Below are 19,599 nucleotides of genomic sequence, written 5' to 3'. Positions count from 1 at the left end.
GCTGGAAAGGTGGTGATTCTCAGCATTAGCCCCATATCCCCCAGGCTCTTCAGGGCAATTAGCTAACCGTTTTGCAATATACCCGCTGATATATCCCTAACGCGCCTTTGCTCTTTTCACACCGCAATTTATTGTGGCTTTGGTGCTCACAGAAAGGGTTTTATCTAGACTTTAGAGGGTTTGTTTTCAGCCTAATGATTGTCGTCTTGTCAGTGAGTCAGGCTCTGTTTCCTAGCTACGCTGTGTGGACTGGTACAGGGAGGAAGACTGTTTTTCAGCCTGATAGAGAGAGAGAGGAGTGGGGGCACAAATGCACACAGTCTGTAGCATACACAGGCATGCACAACATGTTTGTGTTTCCATTGCTTTAGGAGCATGCTGGTTATATAAGAGTCGTGCCATTCTCCTGCTGAAAGAAGACAAAATTGACGTTCTCATCAGAAAAAAAACCTTGTTCTCCATCCAGTCCTTCATGTTCTTCTCCGTTTGTCATACCCAGATGCCCTTCTCTCACAGATGACCTTCTGTCAATGATCAGTTATGAAAAGCCTCTGAAATACATCCCCAAACAGGCATAATAAAAAGGGCCCTGAGTCACAAAAGGCCAGACAGACATTTTATATTTTCCCTTTTAAAATCGATCATTTAGGCCTCTGTCAAAAACTCACAGACCAAAGGTTGGAAAAGTCCTCTCAGCAGATGAGCAGGAGACTGTTTATCAGGTGTTGTTCATAACCTTTCACCTCCGATAGACTTTTGGCTTGGAGGCCGGGCAGATGTGTCCAGTTGGTGATAGAATAGTAGAGAACTCCCAGTTAACCTTGACCTCCTGCACATTAAGATAATTTGGCCGACACTTTGATCCAAAACCACTTACAATGACGTCAAAGATATTTACAACTTCAGCACTAATTTGTCACAATCATTTCACTTAGCCTAGTACTAGGGCTGGGAATTGCCAGGGACCTCACGATACTATATTATCACGATGCATAGGTGCCGATACGATATGTATTTCGATTCTCACGATTTTACATGTATTGCGATTCAATACTGTGATTTTATTGCGATCCCATGGTCAAAAACGTATTGCTGACCAAACGTCTGCTGCAAAGGGACAAGAGAGAGGGAAAATGGGAAAATTGGTTTCGATCAGTCATGGAAGTAAATGTGTAAGTAAACAGGCTCCCTAAAAGAAGATGGAGAACAAGCTATGAAGGAAATATACTGTAGGTTTGGTTGCAGCCGACTGGCGCAAAAATAATATTGCGATACTGTCAAAACAACATGATATATTGGCAAAAAGAATATCCTGATATGTAACTGTATCCATTTTGTTTTACCCCCATCACTACCTAGTACACAAGCTCGATACAGTGGAGTACACCTCCTTTTGATGGGAAATGATTGTTTGGCTCAGAGATGTCTTTCATCTTCTATTCGATTTAAAATAAATTAAGTATGCGAAATGCATGGAACTGTAATGTATAGACAAAGCGGTGATTTGACATTTATAAACAATGTACTGTGTAGGCTACCTGTAAAAATGAAAAAATGTTGAGAGTTATCAATTATACAGTGTTCTTTAATGCACTATTTCCATTCATGCTTAGATTAATTATTTAGCTTTGCAGTGATTTCCAAGGCAGGGCAAGGGAAGGCTAATCATTATTCTGTTGTTTTTTGTGTTGTCTTTGATTGATGGGAGAAGTTTAAATGCACATCTTTTTTAGTTGGCAGGGTTCTAGGCAGGAGTTATAGTTGAACTCCTAGTATCTTTAAGCACCATTCCCATAATCAGGCCTTTTCTATGTTTTTAAAGTAAAGCAGTAAGTATATCTAGGCAGGGGTAGGCCATTCTCCCTGCTGTATGTTTTGGCATCATAGCGTTCAAGGTCTGCAGCAACTCTTTGATTGGGGCAGCTGGAATTCGAGGGGTGAGAGTTAGGGAGGGTTGAATTAACAGAGGGCAGGGAGCCACACATCGTCCTTGTTGTGAGGGAGAGCGTGGGAGAGAGGAATGCACTGAAATATGAGATATAGGCTTATATTCACATACAGTGGGGCAAAAAAGTATTTAGTCAGCCACCAATTGTGCATGTTCTCCCACTTACAAAGATGAGAGGCCTGTCATTTTCATCATAGGTACACTTCAACTATGACAGACAAAATGAGAAAAAAAATCCAGAAAATCACATTGTAGGATTTTTAATGAATGTATTTGCAAATTATGGTGGAAAATAAGTATTTAGTCACCTACAAACAAGCAAGATTTCTGGCTCTCACAGACCTGTAACTTCTTCTTTAAGAGGCTCCTCCGTCCTCCACTCGTTACCTGTATTAATGGCACCTGTTTGAACTTATCAGTATAAAAGACACCTGTCCACAACCTCAAACAGTCACACTCCAAACTCCACTATGGCCAAGACCAAAGAGCTGTCAAAGGACACCAGAAACAAAATTGTAGACTTGCACCAGGCTGGGAAGACTGAATCTGCAATAGGTAAGCAGCTTGGTTTGAAGAAATCGACTGTGGTAGCAATTATTAGGAAATGGAAGACATACAAGACCACTGATAATCTCCCTTGATCTGGAGCTCCATGCAAGATCTCACCCCGTGGGGTCAAAATGATCACAAGAACGGTGAGCAAAAATCCCAGAACCACACGGGGGGACCTAGTGAATGACCTGCAGAGAGCTGGGACCAAAGTAACAAAGCCTACCATCAGTAACACACTACGCCGCCAGGGACTCAAATCCTGCAGTGCCAGATTTGTCCTCCTGCTTAAGCCAGTACATGTCCAGGCTCGTCTGAAGTTTGCTAGAGAGCATTTGGATGACCCAGAAGAAGATTGGGAGAATGTCATATGGTCAGATGAAACCAAAATATAACTTTTTGGTAAAAACTCAACTCGTCATGTGTGGAGGACAAATAATGCTGAGTTGCATCCAAAGAACACCATACCTACTGTGAAGCATGGGGGTGGAAACATCATGCTTTGGGGCTGTTTTTCTGCAAAGGGACCAGGACGACTGATCCGTGTAAAGGAATGAATGAATGGGGCCATGTATCGTGAGATTTTGAGTGAAAACCTCCTTCCATCAGTAAGGGCATTGAAGATGAAACGTGGCTGGGTCTTTCAGCATGACAATGATCCCAAACACACCGCCCGGGCAACGAAGGAGTGGCTTCGTAAGAAGCATTTCAAGGTCCTGGAGTGGCCTAGCCAGTCTCCTGATCTCAACCCCATAGAAAATCTTTGGAGGGAGTTGAAAGTCCGTGTTGCCCAGCAACAGCCCCAAAACATCACTGCTCTAGAGGAGATCTGCATGGAGGAATGGGCCAAAATACCAGCAACAGTGTGTGAAAACCTTGTGAAGACTTACAGAAAACGTTTGACCTCTGTCATTGCCAACAAAGGGTATATAACAAAGTATTGAGATAAATTTTTGTTATTGACCAAATACTTATTTTCCACCATAATTTGCAAATAAATTCATAAAAAATCCTACAATGTGATTTTCTGGATTTTTTTTCTCTCATTTTGTCTGTCATAGTTGAAGTGTACCTATGATGACAATTACAGGCCTCTCATCTTTTTAAGTGGGAGAACTTGCACAATTGGTGGCTGACTAAATACTTTTTTGCCCCACTGTAGACCTATGTTTAACAACCAAATAAACTGAGAAGTATGTTCCATGTTGGTGATGATAATGGTATAAGATGATAGATGACATTACCACGTATCAAAGGCAAAGCAGCTCCACAAATTAGAATTGTGTGTGTGTGTGTGTGTGTGTGCGCGCACGCATGTAAACCAATATGTGTATTCTATAGAGTTCAGCTGCAAAGGAGAGGAGGAGGAAAGAGGGATGGAGAGGGAGGTAGGAATCCATCTTCTGGCCAGGAGCGATTGTTTAGCTCCCTGTCAACCTGCAGCCAGCAGTCAGTCAGACTTTGAAACAAGATTTGAGACTATGACAGAGACATTATGAAATAGGTTTTAGGTGTGTCATATGCTTTCATGATTTAATGTGTTATTCTCTATAACACTCAAAGTCCTTACGTCTAGGCTACATTTAACAAACCGCCTCAGCCTCCAAGTCTTTACTAAATCCCTTTTTATAAGCCATTCAAACACTACAGACCCATTAGGTAGTGTCGAGAGCCCACTGTAGCTAATACAATGTGTTTGTGTGTATGTATGTGTGTGCGCCTGTGTGTGTGCACGGAGGTGCGGCGAGAGCTCTGAGCAGAAATCAATGGCACCTTCAGTCACTTATTTATGGTAACGCCAAACCCAAAGCCTCACAAATGGATGACAAACTGACTCAGAGGGAGGATGAGCCGGTGGGTCTGTGGAGGGGGTAGAGGCAGAGAAAATGGGTCTAATGGGGGGAGAAGGATGGAAGAGAAGTGGCAGTGGCAGTGGAACCACATGGTAAGAAACTATTAAGGTTACACTCAGGTGCCCTACCAAGCTTTGAAGATGTTCTTAGACCTTTACGATTGCGGCAATTGGCTTCTATGGATAGGGCTCAATTGAAATGTTTCTTACAGAGTAATTATGAAAAGCACATGCATAACCATGGTAGCAGCTGAAAGGAAACAGTTTGTAGATAATGGGAAAATGATTAGACTGAAGTTGAGAACACAACAGTTCACCTGACACAAGACTGAATCAAAACATTACGCTGTTGATTTTATTTGTATTTTCCATTGACTGTACTTTTCACCGCATTTGATGATAACGAAATCAGAAAATACTCTGGATACATTCAGTAACATGATAAGAAATGTGGGGTAGGTGCAACAAAAGACCAACAAATGACAAGGGTTTGAGGGAGAGGACCAACTGGTGTCTGCAAGTGGACACACACCTCTCTAAAGTGTGCCCAGTACCTAAGCAATTTCCAGTCTCAAAGAAGAGTCTTCAACTATAAGGTACTTTTTTTTTAGCTCTCCTAGCTGTGCCGTTGAGGAACTAGAGCAAGCACACTTGTAGCTTTTTCGCTTGGAACACAGCCCTGCACCCCCCCCCCCCCCCCCATCACACAATTACTGCAATTAAAAACGGTCCATTAGAAATCTCAATCTGGGTCAGGTAGGCATGCTTGTTAGGCTTTCACAAGGCAATTCAGAGAAATTAATCTTAATTTGGGTGAGCATAGTCATGAGTGCATTCAGGTGCGTGTGCTGCAGTGAATTTTCTTCACAATAAATAAATAATCTCATTCTTTTCAGAACGTATGACGCCATGTCATCTTGTAACTGTACATCAGACATAGTGATCATAAACGACACTGTATATGAATTGAGTTTTATGATTCGGAAATGTGAATTGCACGTTTGGACTCACAGGTGTTGTGCACGCTTGTATGACATCTAAGCGGTATCTATTATAATCTTCAACATCTCATCTTTCAAAATACATTGAGTGATCTTAATTTACAGAATTTCCATCACTCCAAAAATATGAGGATTGGGGACTTCCTGTCGCGCTCGGTGCTCAAGCCCAGAACGGCTGTCAGTCATAACCTGTACAGCGCAGAGCCAGAGCTCTGACATCATATATAGCATGTTACTGTACAGCCACTACATTCCAATGTAGATTCTTATTCGTACCCAAATCAGCCATTTGTAACCCATATACTGTACGGGTATGACTGTAAAGGGCTATATTGCTAGTGTTTTTTACAGTAGCAATGCTCTGCCTGATTGAAATGCACAGAGCACAGCTAGCCCGGGTTTGGACATAGTTCAACCCTATATCAAAGTTTGTTCAACTTCCACACCTCAGAAACCAGAGGCAGATTTATCCTAATGAAAGATTTGATCCACACAACAGATGAATAATTCTTCACATACGGTATCTTTTCTTGTACAGTAGTCTGTGTCATTTTCTTAAAGTATGCTTCTCTGTGATAATTAAAGTGGATCTCTCTTTCTCTCTCTCAGATCCCTTTGTCCATGCTCCTCATTTCACTGGGTGTAAATCCAGGGAGCTTGTGACGTTTAGCTGTTGGTGGAGCGCCGGAAGCTTCCAGAATCTCACGGAACCCGGAGCACTGCAAATGTTCTACTGGAAGAAGTGAGTGAGTGAGTGAGTGAGTGAGTGAGTGAGTGAGTGAGTGAGTGAGTGAGTGAGTGAGTGAGTGAGTGAGTGAGTGTGTGGAAAGTAGTGAAAAACGTGTAAAGAGTGTGTGTGCTTTATATACCCCGGAAGTATTGTAAAAAATGATTTAAGTTTTATATTATCTTTTTATCAATGACTCATGTGGACTCGAGAGTCCAAAGACCTCTAAAATGTGTTAGTCCTATCTCTCTCTCTCTCGCTCCCTCAGAAATGATTTGACGAAAGAATGGAGGGAGTGCCCTGACTACTCCTCCTCTGTGAAGAATGAATGTTTCTTCAATAAGAACAACACAGTTATATGGACGACCTACTGTGTGCGGCTCAGCTCCAAAAGCCAGAACATCACCTACGATGAATTGTGTTTCGAATTGCAGGACATCGGTGAGGGCACAAAAGACATGCTAATATGGACTATTATAGTTAACGACACTTAGTTAGCCCTAGACACTGCTTTATGCCAAGTTGCAGAACTTAAGGAACTGAACGGGTCTGATAAACACATTACAAATATAGAGGACTGTTGGACCGGCTCACCTACTTGGGTCAGCAAAGAAATCCCCATTCATTTTCTGGAGGGCACTGAAAAAAAAAAACACAAATTTGACTGTTTGAAATACACATTTGTCATAAAGTCTTGAGGACTCACTCTTGACGTCAGCAGTGGCAGTTAACTTTGACATGTTTTTGGTTAAATCTACCTGATTGGTTGAGGGGCCTCCCAAACAAATTTAGTTTAGAGTTTAGGAAAATGTATTTAAGTGTCGCTCCCCAATGATACAATATGCGACAGACAGTAGGTCGTTTTAAATACATTGTGGACCATTCAAATTGATTTTTGAGACACTAAAAACAATCATAGTCAAACATGGTAGAAGTGTCATCTATAATGCATAACATAACCTATACACATGTATGCATGAACCAAAAACTAAGTGCAGTAAATAAAAGGACAATTAGGCACATATAAAGGAACGTCTCCATTGGAGAATATTTTTATATTATTTATATATTATATATTATTGTTACCTGATAAAATTATACATGTATTATTTTCAGCAAGACCGTTACAATTATAATTTTGTCTCGACAGCTGATGAATTAACAATCATCCCTCGTGTCGTTGTTTAACCCACAGTAAAAGCAAGGCACGAGCTTCTGTTTCAGTGGAGCAAACTGTTTTTTTCCAAAAGTACATACCCATTTATCTAAGAGAGTGTTTGTGTATCGACCAGTCAATAGTGAGAGGGGCCACTCCACGTCAAAGTTTTGCTTGGATAAAAACTGTACGTACATCGGGTTCTGTCCCAAACGTCAGTTTAAAAAGGCAGTAAGTGCACAGTTTGTTCATTTCAGGCTTGTTTATCAGTTGGTAACACTTTAGTTCATCAAATCAAAGTTTATTGGTTGCGTACACAGATTTGCAGATGTTATTGCAGGTGCAGCGAAATGCTTGTGTTTCTCGCTCCAACAGTGCAGTCATACCTAGCAATAAAAGCAATAACCAAAGAGCTTGTGTAACAGATGTCCTGCGAAGATGAGAAGACTGGTCTCGGCACCAGTGTAGCAGATGTGATCATAGTTCGTAACAATCTTGCGTTGTGTTTTCAAAGAAGGGCCTGTCCAGCCAGCGGTCCCAGTTGATTGGTGTTTATTCTGACTGACTGACGAGAGACACAAGGAAGTGCAGATGTGCAGGACAACAGCGAGTTGATGGCTGTACAGTAGATTCGTGATTCGTCTGTTAGCATGGAAATAACTGAATTAGTAGGGCCTAATGCAGTTCAAGAGGTGTCACTGCAGTCCCTGGTTCGAATCCAGGCTGCATCACATCCGGCCTTGATTGGGAGTCCCATAGGTGGCGCACAATTGGCCCAGCTTCATCTGGGTTTGGCCGGGGTAGGCCGTCATTGTAAATAAGAATTTGTCCTTAACGGACTTGCCTAGTTAAATAAAGGTTTGAATTTAAAATAAAATAAATTATGCAACCATTACAATTAAAGCATGCTAGCTAACTTACTCTTACAGCCATATACTGTATATATACGGTACATTCAAAAAGTATTCAGACCCCCTCGACTTTTTCCACATTTTGTTACATTACAGCCTTATTCTAAAATGGATCAAATATTTTTTTCTCCTAATTAATCTAGACACACTACCCCATAATGACGACGTGAAAACGTTTTTTAGAAATGTTAGCAAATGTATTACAAATAAAAAGTGAAATACCTTATTTACATAACTATTCAGACCCTTTGCTATGAAATTAGGTGCATCCTGTTTTCATTGATCATCCTAGAGATGTTTCTGCAACTTGATTGGAGTCCACCTGTGGTAAATGCAAATGATTGGACATGATTTGGAAAGGCACACACCTGTCTATTTAAGGTCCCACAGTTGACAGTGCCAGAGCAAAAACCAAGCCATGAGATCGAAGGAATTGTCCGTAGAGTTCCGAGACTGGATTGGGTTGAGGCTCAAATCTGGGGAAGGGTACCAAAAGATATATGCAGCATTTAAGGTCCCCCAGAACACAGTGCCCTCCATCATTCTTAAATGGAAGTTTGGAACCACCAAGACTCTTCCTAGAGTTGGGCAAACTGAGCGTGGGAGAAGAGCTTTAGTCAGGGAGGTGACCAAGAACCCGATGGTCACTCTGACAGCGCTCCAGAGTTCCTTACAGAAGGACAACCATCTCAGCAGCACTCCACCAATCAGGCCTTTAGGGTAGAGTGGCAAGATGGACGCCACTCTTCAGTAAAGACCCATAAAGGTGCCAAAAGGCACCTAAAGGACTCTGACCATGAGAAACATGATTCTCTGGTCTGATAAAACCAAGATTTAACTCTTTGGCCTGAATGCCAAGTGTCACGTCTGGAGGAAACCTGGCACCATCCCTACAGGGAAGCATGGTGGTGGCAGCATCATGATGTGGGGATGTTTTATAGCGGCATGGACTGGGAGACTAGTCAGGATCGAGGGAAAGATGAACGGAGCAAAGTACAGAGAGCTCCTTGATGAAACCTGGTCCAGAGCGCTCAACACCTCAGACTGGGGCGAAGGTTCACTTTCCAATAGGGCAACGACCCTAAGAACACAGCCAAGACAACTCAGGAGGGGCTTCAGGACAAGTCTCTGAATGTCCTTGAGTGGCCCAGCCAGAGCCCATACTGGAGCCCGATCAAGCATCTCTGGAGAGAAAATAGCTGTGCAGCGGCGCTCCCCATCCAACCTGACAGAGCTTGAGAAGATCCGCAGAGAAGAATGGGAGAAATTCCCCAAATACAGGTGTGCCAAGCTTGTAGCGTCATACCCAATAAGACTCAAGGCTGTAATTGCTACCAAAGGTGCTTCATCAAAGTAAATAGCAAAGTGTCTTGTAAGTAAGCATTTCACTGTAAAGTATACACCTGTTGTATTCGGCACGTGACAAATAAAATTAGATTTTATTTTATTTTATTTAACCAGGTAGGCTAGTTGAGAACAAGTTCACATTTGTAACTGCGACCTGGCCAAGATGAAGCACAGCAGTTCGGCACATACAACAACACAGAGTTACACATGGAATAAACAAACATACAGTCAATAATACAGTAGAAAAAATACAAATCTATATACAGTGAGTGCAAATGAGATAAGATAAGGGAGGTAAGGCAATAAATAGGCCATGGTGGCGAAGTAATTACAATATAGCAATTAGACACTGGAATGGTAGATGTGCAGAAGATGAATGTGCAAGTAGAGATACTGGGGTGCAAAGGAGCAAGATAAATAAATAAATACAGTATGGGGATGAAGTAGTTGGATGGGCTGTTTACAGATGGGCTATGTACAGGTGCAGTGATCTGTGAGCTGCTCTGACAGCAGGTGCTTAAAGCTAGTGAGGGAGATTTTTTCAGTTCCTTCCAGTCAATGGCAGCAATAGAACTGGAAGGAGAGGCGGCCAAAGGAGGAATTGGCTTTGGGGGTGACCAGTGAGATATACCTGCTGGAGCACGTACTACGGGTGTGTGCTGCTATGGTGACCAGTGAGCTGAGATAAGGCTGGGCTTTACCTAGCAGAAACTTGTAGATGACCTGGAGTCAGTGGGTTTGGCGAAGAGTATGAAGCGATGGCCAGCCAACGAGTGTACAGGTCGCAATGGTGGGTAATATATGGGGCTTTGGTGACAAAACGGATGGCACTGTGATAGACTGCATCCAATTTGTTGAGTAGAGTGTTGGAGGCTATTTTATAGATGACATCGTCGAGGATCGGTAGGATGGTCAGTTTTACGAGGGTATGTTTGGCAGCCTGAGTGAAGGATGCTTTGTTGTGAAATAGGAAGCCGATTCTAGATTTAATTTTGGATTGGAGATGCTTAATGTGACTCTCGAAGTAGAGTTTACAGTTTAGACAGACACCTAGGTATTTGTAGTTGTCCACATTAGAGGTCGACCGATTATGATTTTTCAACGCCGATACCAATACAGATTATTGGAGGACCAAAAACCCGATACCGATTAATCGGTCGATGTAAAAAAAAATAAAAAAAAATATATATATATATATATATATACAGTGCCTTGCGAAAGTATTCGGCCCCCTTGAACTTTGCGACCTTTTGCCACATTTCAGGCTTCAAACATAAAGATATAAAACTATTTTTTTGTGAAGAATCAACAACAAGTGGGACACAATCATGAAGTGAAACGACATTTATTGGATATTTCAAACTTTTTTAACAAATCAAAAACTGAAAAATTGGGCGTGCAAAATTATTCAGCCCCCTTAAGTTAATACTTTGTAGCGCCACCTTTTGCTGCGATTACAGCTGTAAGTCGCTTGGGGTATGTCTCTATCAGTTTTGCACATCGAGAGACTGACATTTTTTCCCATTCCTCCTTGCAAAACAACTCGAGCTCAGTGAGGTTGGATGGAGAGCATTTGTGAACAGCAGTTTTCAGTTCTTTCCACAGATTCTCGATTGGATTCAGGTCTGGACTTTGAGTTGGCCATTCTAACACCTGGATAAGTTTATTTTTGAACCACTCCATTGTAGATTTTGCTTTATGTTTTGGATCATTGTCTTGTTGGAAGACAAATCTCCGTTCCAGTTTCAGGTCTTTTGCAGACTCCATCAGGTTTTCTTCCAGAATGGTCCTGTATTTGGCTCCATTCATCTTCCCATCAATTTTAACCATCTTCCCTGTCCCTGCTGAAGAAAAGCAGGCCCAAACCATGATGCTGCCACCACCATGTTTGACAGTGGGGATGGTGTGTTCAGCTGTGTTGCTTTTACGCCAAACATAACGTTTTGCATTGTTGCCAAAAAGTTCAATTTTGGTTTCATCTGACCAGAGCACCTTCTTCCACATGTTTGGTGTGTCTCCCAGGTGGCTTGTGGCAAACTTTAAACAACACTTTTTATGGATATCTTTAAGAAATGGCTTTCTTCTTGCCACTCTTCCATTAAGGCCAGATTTGTGCAATATACGACTGATTGTTGTCCTATGGACAGAGTCTCCCACCTCAGCTGTAGATCTCTGCAGTTCATCCAGAGTGATCATGGGCCTCTTGGCTGCATCTCTGATCAGTCTTCTCCTTGTATGAGCTGAAAGTTTAGAAGGATGGCCAGGTCTTGGTAGATTTGCAGTGGTCTGATACTCCATCCATTTCAATATTATCGCTTGCACAGTGCTCCTTGGGATGTTTAAAGCTTGGGAAATCTTTTTGTATCCAAATCCGGCTTTAAACTTCTTCACAACAGTATCTCGGACCTGCCTGGTGTGTTCCTTGTTCTTCATGATGCTCTCTGCGCTTTTAACGGACCTCTGAGACTATCACAGTGCAGGTGCATTTATACGGAGACTTGATTACACACAGGTGGATTGTATTTATCATCATTAGTCATTTAGGCCAACATTGGATCATTCAGAGATCCTCACTGAACTTCTGGAGAGAGTTTGCTGCACTGAAAGTAAAGGGGCTGAATAATTTTGCACGCCCAATTTTTCAGTTTTTGATTTGTTAAAAAAGTTTGAAATATCCAATAAATGTCGTTCCACTTCATGATTGTGTCCCACTTGTTGTTGATTCTTCACAAAAAAATACAGTTTTATATCTTTATGTTTGAAGCCTGAAATGTGGCAAAAGGTCGCAAAGTTCAAGGGGGCCGAATACTTTCGCAAGGCACTGTATATATATATATTTTTTTAAAACATGTATTTGTCATAAATAAAATTACAACTACTGAATTAACACTTTTTAACACAATTTTAACTTAATATCATCAATAAAATCAATTTAGCCTCAAGTAGATAATGAAACATGTTCAATTTGGTTTAAATAATGCAAAAACAAAGTGTTGGAGAAGAACGTAAAAGTGCAATATGTGCCATGTAAGAAAGCTAACGTTCAAGTTCCTTGCTCAGAACATGAGAACATATAAAAGCTTGTGGTTCCTTTTAACATGAGTCTTCAATATTCCCAGGTAAGAAGTTTTAGGTTGTAGTTATTATAGGACCATTTCCCTCTATACCATTTGCATTTCATTAACCTTTGACTATTGGATGTTCTTATAGGCACTTTAGTATTGCCAGTGTAACAGTATAGCTTCCATCCCTCTCCTTGCTCCTCCCTGGACTCGAACCAGCAACACTACGACAACAGCCACCTCAAAGCGAGTGAAGTTTGAAACGCTATTAGCGTGCGCTAACTGGCCAGTCATTTCACTTCGGTCACACCAGCCTCATCTCAGGAGTTGATAGGTTTGAAGTCATAAACAGCGCAATGCTTGACTCACAACGAAGAGCTGCTGGCAAAACGCACAAAAGTGCAGTTTGAATTAATGTTTACGCGCCTGCTTTTGCCTTCCACCGCTCAGTCAGATACTTAGATACTTGTATGCTTGTATGCTCAGTCAGATTATATGCAACACAGGACACGCTAGATAATATCTAGTAATATAATCAACCATGTGTAGTTAACTAGTGATTATGATTGATTGTGTTTTATAAGATATGTTTAATGCTAGCTAGCAACTTACCTTGGCTTACTGCATTTGCGTAAGCCAAGGTAGTCTCCTTGTGGAGTGCAACGAGAGAGAGGCAGGTCGTTATTGCGTTGGACTAGTTCACTGTAAGGGTGCAAGATTGGATCCCCCGAGCTGACAAGGTGAAAATCTGTCTTTCTGACCCTGAACGAGGCAGTTAACCCACCGTTCCTAGGCCGTCATTGAAAATAAGATTGTGTTCTTAACTGACTTGCCTAGTTAAATAAAGATTCAATAAAGGTGTAAATAAATAAATAATTAAATTGGCGCCCAAAAATACCGATTTCCGACTGTTATGAAAACTTGAAATCTGCACTAATTAATCGGCCATGCCGATTAATCGGTCAACCTCTAGTCCACATATTCTAAGTCAGAACCGTCCTTGAGCGTGGCTGAGGTGCACCCATGACCAGCTCAGAAACCAGATTGCATAGCGGAGAGAGTACAGTGGGTTTTGAAATGGTCGGTGATCTGTTTGTTAACTCGGCATTCGAAGACTTTAGAAAGGCAGGGTAGGATAGATATAGCTCTGTAGCAATTTGGGTCTGGAGTGTCTCCCCCTTTGAAGAGGGGGATGACCGCGGCAGCTTTCCAATCTTTAGGGATCTCAGATGATACGAAAGAGAGGTTGAACAGGCTAGTAATAGGGGTTGCAACAATTTTGGCGGATCATTTTAGAAAGAGAGGGTCCAGATTGTCTAGCCCAGCTGATTTGTAGGGGTCCAGATTTTGCAGCCCTTTCAGAACATCAGCTATCTGGATTCGAGTGAAGGAGAAATGGAGAGGCTTGGGCAAGTTGCTGTGGGGGGTGCATAGCTGTTGACCGGCATAGGGGTATTCAGGTGGAAAACATGGCCAGCAGTAGAAAAATGCATATTGAAATTCTCAATTATCGTAGATTTATCAGTGGTGACAGTGTGTCCCAGCATTAGTGCAGGTGGCAGCTGGGAGGAGGTGCTCTTATTCTCCATGGACTTTACATTGTCCCAGAACGAGTTTGTGCTACAGGATGCAAATTTCTGTTTGAAAAAGCTAGCCTTTGCTTTCCTAACTGCCTGTGTATATTGGTTCCTAACTCCTCTGAAAAGTAGCATATCGCAGGGGCTATTCGATGCTAATCCAGTACGCCACAGGATGTTTTTGTGCTGGTCAAGGGCAATGAAGTCTGGAGTGTACCAGGGGCTATATCTGTTCTTAGTTCTAAGTTGACATGAATACTTAAGTAAATGTGATATACATATATATTTTTTTATAAATGACCAAAAATTCCTAAAAGCTGTTTTGCTTCGTCATTGTGGGGTAAAGTGTGTAGATTAAGGGGGGGGGGACTATTTAATTAATTTTATAATAAGGCTGTAACGTAACAAAATGTGGATAACGTCAAGGGGTCTGAATACTTTTCCAATGTACTATAAATGAGCTTCTGCCACTCCAACTACATCCAGCCCAAGGTGCTGTAAACAATGAGAACGGGCCTTGTGACATGTCAATATTCCAGCGCTGTACATTCTAGAACCCACATGTGACCTAACATCGGGGAGCGGCGTGTAGACTTCACAACCTGCCCTCCCCTGGCAGCGAGCTTCTCTGTGCCCATTTCCTTTATGATGTCTTGGAAACTCGACTCAATAGCTCGCTGCTGGTGGCATGATTAATGTACACCCTCTTGTACATCTTTGTTTTTGGGAGCGTAGCGTTTTTGTCCGTTACAGCTTTCTTGTGTTCATTTTTTTTTGTGTTGGTCGATTTTATTTGAATGGTATTACACTTTACTTGACACCCAGCGTCATAACACGTAACGACACGGTCAAAACCATGTCAGAATATGTTATAACAGGAAACATAACTTTTCATAATCTGTTGTTATATGATCATAACACTGTCGTAACGTATATTTAGACCTGGTGTGACATGTATTGTTTTATTTTATGGCTGGTTATGGCACCTACACAAGAGTGCCAAAACCCACTACCTACCACACATGGCAAAACATTCCATCACACCATAGCCTAGGTGTCAACAGTATGTTTATGTTATATAAAAAAAAAATGTTTTAATTGACTGTGTTAAATGATCATTGTAATTGTGCACACAGTGATGTATAACATGCACCTACCACAATGCTCTATTGCTGATGACTGGGATGAATGCAGGAGCAGATTTCAGGAGCGGGACAAGACCGTCTCTTTTTGACTCATGACTGATATAAGGGCATTTATACAATGGGTGGGTCTAATCCTGAATGCTGATTTTGTTAAAAGCGCATTCCAGCCGGTGTTGATCATAATGCTTCTTGACAGTGTCATAAAGTGTTTTGTTAGTCCAAGTAAAGTGACATAGGATGGTCATAATGCTTCTTGACAATGTCATAAAGTGTTTTGTTAGTCCAAGTAAAGTGACACAGGATGGTCATAATGCTTCTTGACAATGTCATAAAGTGTTTTGTTAGTCCAAGTAAAGTGACACAGGATGGTCATAATGCTTCTTGACAATGTCATAAAGTGTTTTGTTAGTCCAAGTAAAGTGACACAGGATGGTCATAATGCTTCTTGACAATGTCATAAAGTGTTTTGTTAGTCCAAGTAAAGTGACACAGGATGGTCATAATGCTTCTTGACAATGACATAAAGTGTATTTTCTACAAGTTATTTAAAATATGATGGGAAAAACATGACTGTAAAGTATGCAATACAACAAGAACAAAGGATAGAGACAAACTCTCAAGTTAAAGTAAAGTTCTTGGCAGGGAAAAACTGTCACTGTGCATTCGGCAGGTAGCATTCCCCTGGCATCCGCCGCCAAACGCAGATTCGTCCATCGGAATGCCAGATGGTGAAGCGTGATTCATCACTCCAGAGAACGCGTTTCCACTGCTCCATAGTCCAATGGCGGCGAGCTTTACACCGCTCCAGTCGATGCTTGGCATTGTGCATGGTGATCTTAGGCTTGTGTGCGGCTGCTCGGCCATGGAAACCCTTTTCATTAAGCTCCCGACAAACAGTTATTTTGCTGACGTTGCTTCGGGGCAGTTTGGAACTCATTAGTGAGTGTTGCAACCCGAGGACAGACAATTTTTACACGCTATACCCTTCAGCACTCGGCCGTCCTGTTCTGTGAGCTTGTGTGGCCTACCACTTCACAGCTGAACCGTTTTTGCTCCTAGACGTTTCCACTTCACAATAACAGCACTTACAGTTCACCGGGACAGCTCTAGCAGGGCAGAAATTTGACTAAGTGGCGTGTTGGAAAGGTGGCATCTTATGACAGTACTACGTTGAAAGTCACTGAAATTTCCAGTACGGGCCATTCTACTGCCAATGTTTGTCTTTGGTGATTTCATGGCTGTGTGCTCGATTTGATACACCTGTCACCAATGGGTGTGGCTAAAATAGCCCGAATCCACTAATTTGAAGGGGTGTCCACATACTTTTGTATCTCTAGCTTAAACGGACAGATTTTTATGGGAGTTGTTTTATTATGCTAATTAAGATGATTTGTGCATATTTTTGTTTTAAGACATTTATAATAGCTTCCTTGTGTTTAGGATAGATTAATTTGTCAATAATAACTCCTGGTCTGTCGTTGTGTGATTGTTTTCTTTCTGAAGTCACACACATTATGACCTTCATTTTCAGCTCATGTTTTAATAATACATTTCGGTGTTCAGGTTGACTTTGTTTTCTTTGTATGTGTCAGCGCACGCATGGGGAGTACATTCTAGAACTTTCAGTCGGGTACCTAGATCACTAACCTCGGAGTCTGATAGAAACACTGAGGGAAGAGGGTTGTTTTTTCAAGTCCGCTTCTAGGTTAGTGACTTGGTCGAGCAACTCCTCAAAGTGTTTTTTTAAGCTCCTCTCGAATAAACTCCATTTTCTCTCTGATGTCAGCGGCCACTTTTGTCAGTGATGGTATCCTCCGAACTTTGAATGCTTGTGGAGAGTCTACATTCATCATTCTCAATTTCTTGTCATTTGTGGTTGTTGAGTCATCGCACAGCTTGTTTGCATTCGAACAGAGGGACTTTGCTAACCCATTAATAGTAGTTAACAGTGTCTATTGATGATATTGCCTTCTGGCCTGGGGGAGTTTTAAGATCCCTTTCGTATCAGTGATAAATAATAATTTCAAAAAAGGTTAAATTACTACACACCTTATCTCCATATTACACTGCTTGTTTACAGAAGACATAGGCTAATTAGCTATCATGCGTGCTCCGAAACACCTGTAAGTGTAACTGGGGTGGAAGTGTAGTTTGTCAACTTGAGGCACACACAGCTTATGGATCTGTGCAAAACTGTTACAGTTACCTGTAAGTGATTTTTTTTTTTTTTTTAAAGATTCTTTCTCGCTGATATGAAAGGTAAGGGGCATATCAGCATATGTTTTAGAAAACTGTTTCGTAAGCGATGATTACTGACGTTTCTAAACGTTAAAACCCAGCGTCGGAATTGTAGTTCACATGCAGCCAGCCGTGGGCGACGCTAAGCGCTGAAAACCCTACGGATAATAAGGGTTTTCGAGAGCTAGGACTTCGCTTGCGGTTTGCTGGCTTAGTAGCTTACTTGTTTAAAAACAATGAAAACTGACTCCATGCAAAAAAGCTTAGACTTTATGTAAAAGCTTTGGAGATTTTGGCTAATTATGTCATTTAAATGTGAAAACTGTTAAAATATTTGTCATGGGGCGAGGGGTTAATTACTGATGATGGGAGTACAAGGGGCAGGTTTCTAGGAAGGCCTATCTGGCCAATCATCAATTTCAGCCAGAAACAGCAGAAGAACAGCAATGTCCTGTTACATGTTGGTAATATATCAGACCATACCAACACACTGTTAGACGGTCCCACAGTTTGGAAAAGTATTCAAGCCCCTTGGGTCTGAATACTTTTGTAAATAAGGTATTTTAGTTTAAAAAAAAAAATGTTAGAACAAGGCTGTAACTTAACGACATGTGGAAAAGGCAAGTGGTCTGAATACTTTCCGAATGCACTGTAATTTGGACCTCTGTGGGTCTGTGCTATCCCTAACAATGGGAATATGTATCCATATTAGAGACACAGTAGGAAAAATAATTCAATGTTACAAATGCACGGCAACATCTGCCTCCATCCCTTCCCCCTCCAAGGGCAGAAGACGACTATCAGCATGCGAGACCGACAATAGCCGGGGGATGTAGGACATTTTTACCAGACACCAGTTGTTCCAAGAAGAATAAAAGCAGGGATGGACAGAAGGAGAAGGGGGGATAATGATCCGTCAGAACAGAAATTCTGAAAATGTTTGACCACAGCAGGTGTTGTTATTAAGGGAGGTTTTACGCCAAGTGACTAGTGGACACTGGTACACTGGCAGGGACACAAGTTTCAGACATGCTCTTCTGATGTAAGGTGGACGGTGTGATAGACATGGTCTATAGCAGGGTTCCCCAACTGTCGGCCTGCGGGCCAAATTCGTCGATCATGATGCAGCCACCACAATGCTTGAAAATGTGAAGAGTGGTATTCAGTAATGTGTTCTATTGGATTTGCAACAAACATAAAACTTTGTATTCAGGAAAATAGAATGAATTTGAATGTATTACTTTAGTGCCTTGTTGCAAACAGGATGCATGTTTTGGAATATTTTATTCTGTACAGGCTTCCATCATTTCACTCTTATCAATTAGGTTAGTATTGTGGAGTAACTACAATGTTGTTGATCCATCCTCAGTTTTCTCCTATCACAACCATTGGCCTCATGTTGAAATCCCTGAGTGGTTTCCTCCCTCTCCAGCAACCGAGTTAGGGAGGACGCCTGTATCTCTGTAGTGACTGGGTGCATTGATACACCATCCAAAGTGAAATTAATAACTTCACCATGCTCAAAGGGATATTCAAGGACTGCTTTTGTAAAGTTATACACATTTACCTTCTTTGCGAGACATTGGAAAACTTCCTTGGTTGTTGTGGTTGGATCTATGTTTTAAATTATAATTGTGTCATGTTAAACACTATTATTGCACACAGTGAGCCGAGAGGGGGGCGACCTCGGGGCTTTAAAAAAAAATAATAATAATAATGCATTGCAGGCATCATCATCGCTTCTGCATGCTGGCATAGAGAGGTAGAGCAGAGGCACTTGCACACATTTTTTGCCTTTTTTATAAATGCATTTCATGCAATTCTACATCTTTTTAGATGTATGGAGACTTTAGAAGAATCTCTTTTATTACTCACAAAAGATCAAAATGATAACACTGACAATGATAACACTGACAAACTGAGAATCTGAGATCAATAGAAACGACTGTGTCATGAATAAATCAATAGCCTATGCTTAAGTGTGTGGAGACACACATGTAGTATAATATGAGGAGGAAATTATAGTCCTGAGAAAGCTTTCTCACCCAATGATGTGCAGCTCACTCACCAGCGATTGCTGATGCGC

The 19,599-nt window shown here is 41.5% G+C and overlaps 1 protein-coding gene across 2 annotated transcripts in view; it reads left to right on the top strand.

The window, feature by feature from the left end:
* Positions 1–19,599, top strand: part of ghra (growth hormone receptor a) — a 66,656-nt gene that overhangs the window by 37,192 nt on the left and 9,865 nt on the right. For both annotated transcript variants that reach the window (XM_021606524.3, XM_090237952.1), the window contains 2 exons: positions 5,960–6,092; positions 6,346–6,518. In XM_021606524.3, the coding sequence (XP_021462199.2) occupies positions 5,960–6,092; positions 6,346–6,518 (306 nt within the window). The remainder of the gene's footprint in view (positions 1–5,959; positions 6,093–6,345; positions 6,519–19,599) is intronic.

This window comes from Oncorhynchus mykiss, chromosome 6 (genome assembly GCF_057628025.1).
Source record: "Oncorhynchus mykiss isolate SJ-2025 chromosome 6, ASM5762802v1, whole genome shotgun sequence".
In the NCBI taxonomy this organism is placed as follows: Eukaryota; Metazoa; Chordata; class Actinopteri; order Salmoniformes; family Salmonidae; genus Oncorhynchus; species Oncorhynchus mykiss.
The sequence above is the reverse complement of the archived record's forward strand: the minus strand, read 5'-3'. Positions and strand labels throughout refer to the sequence as shown.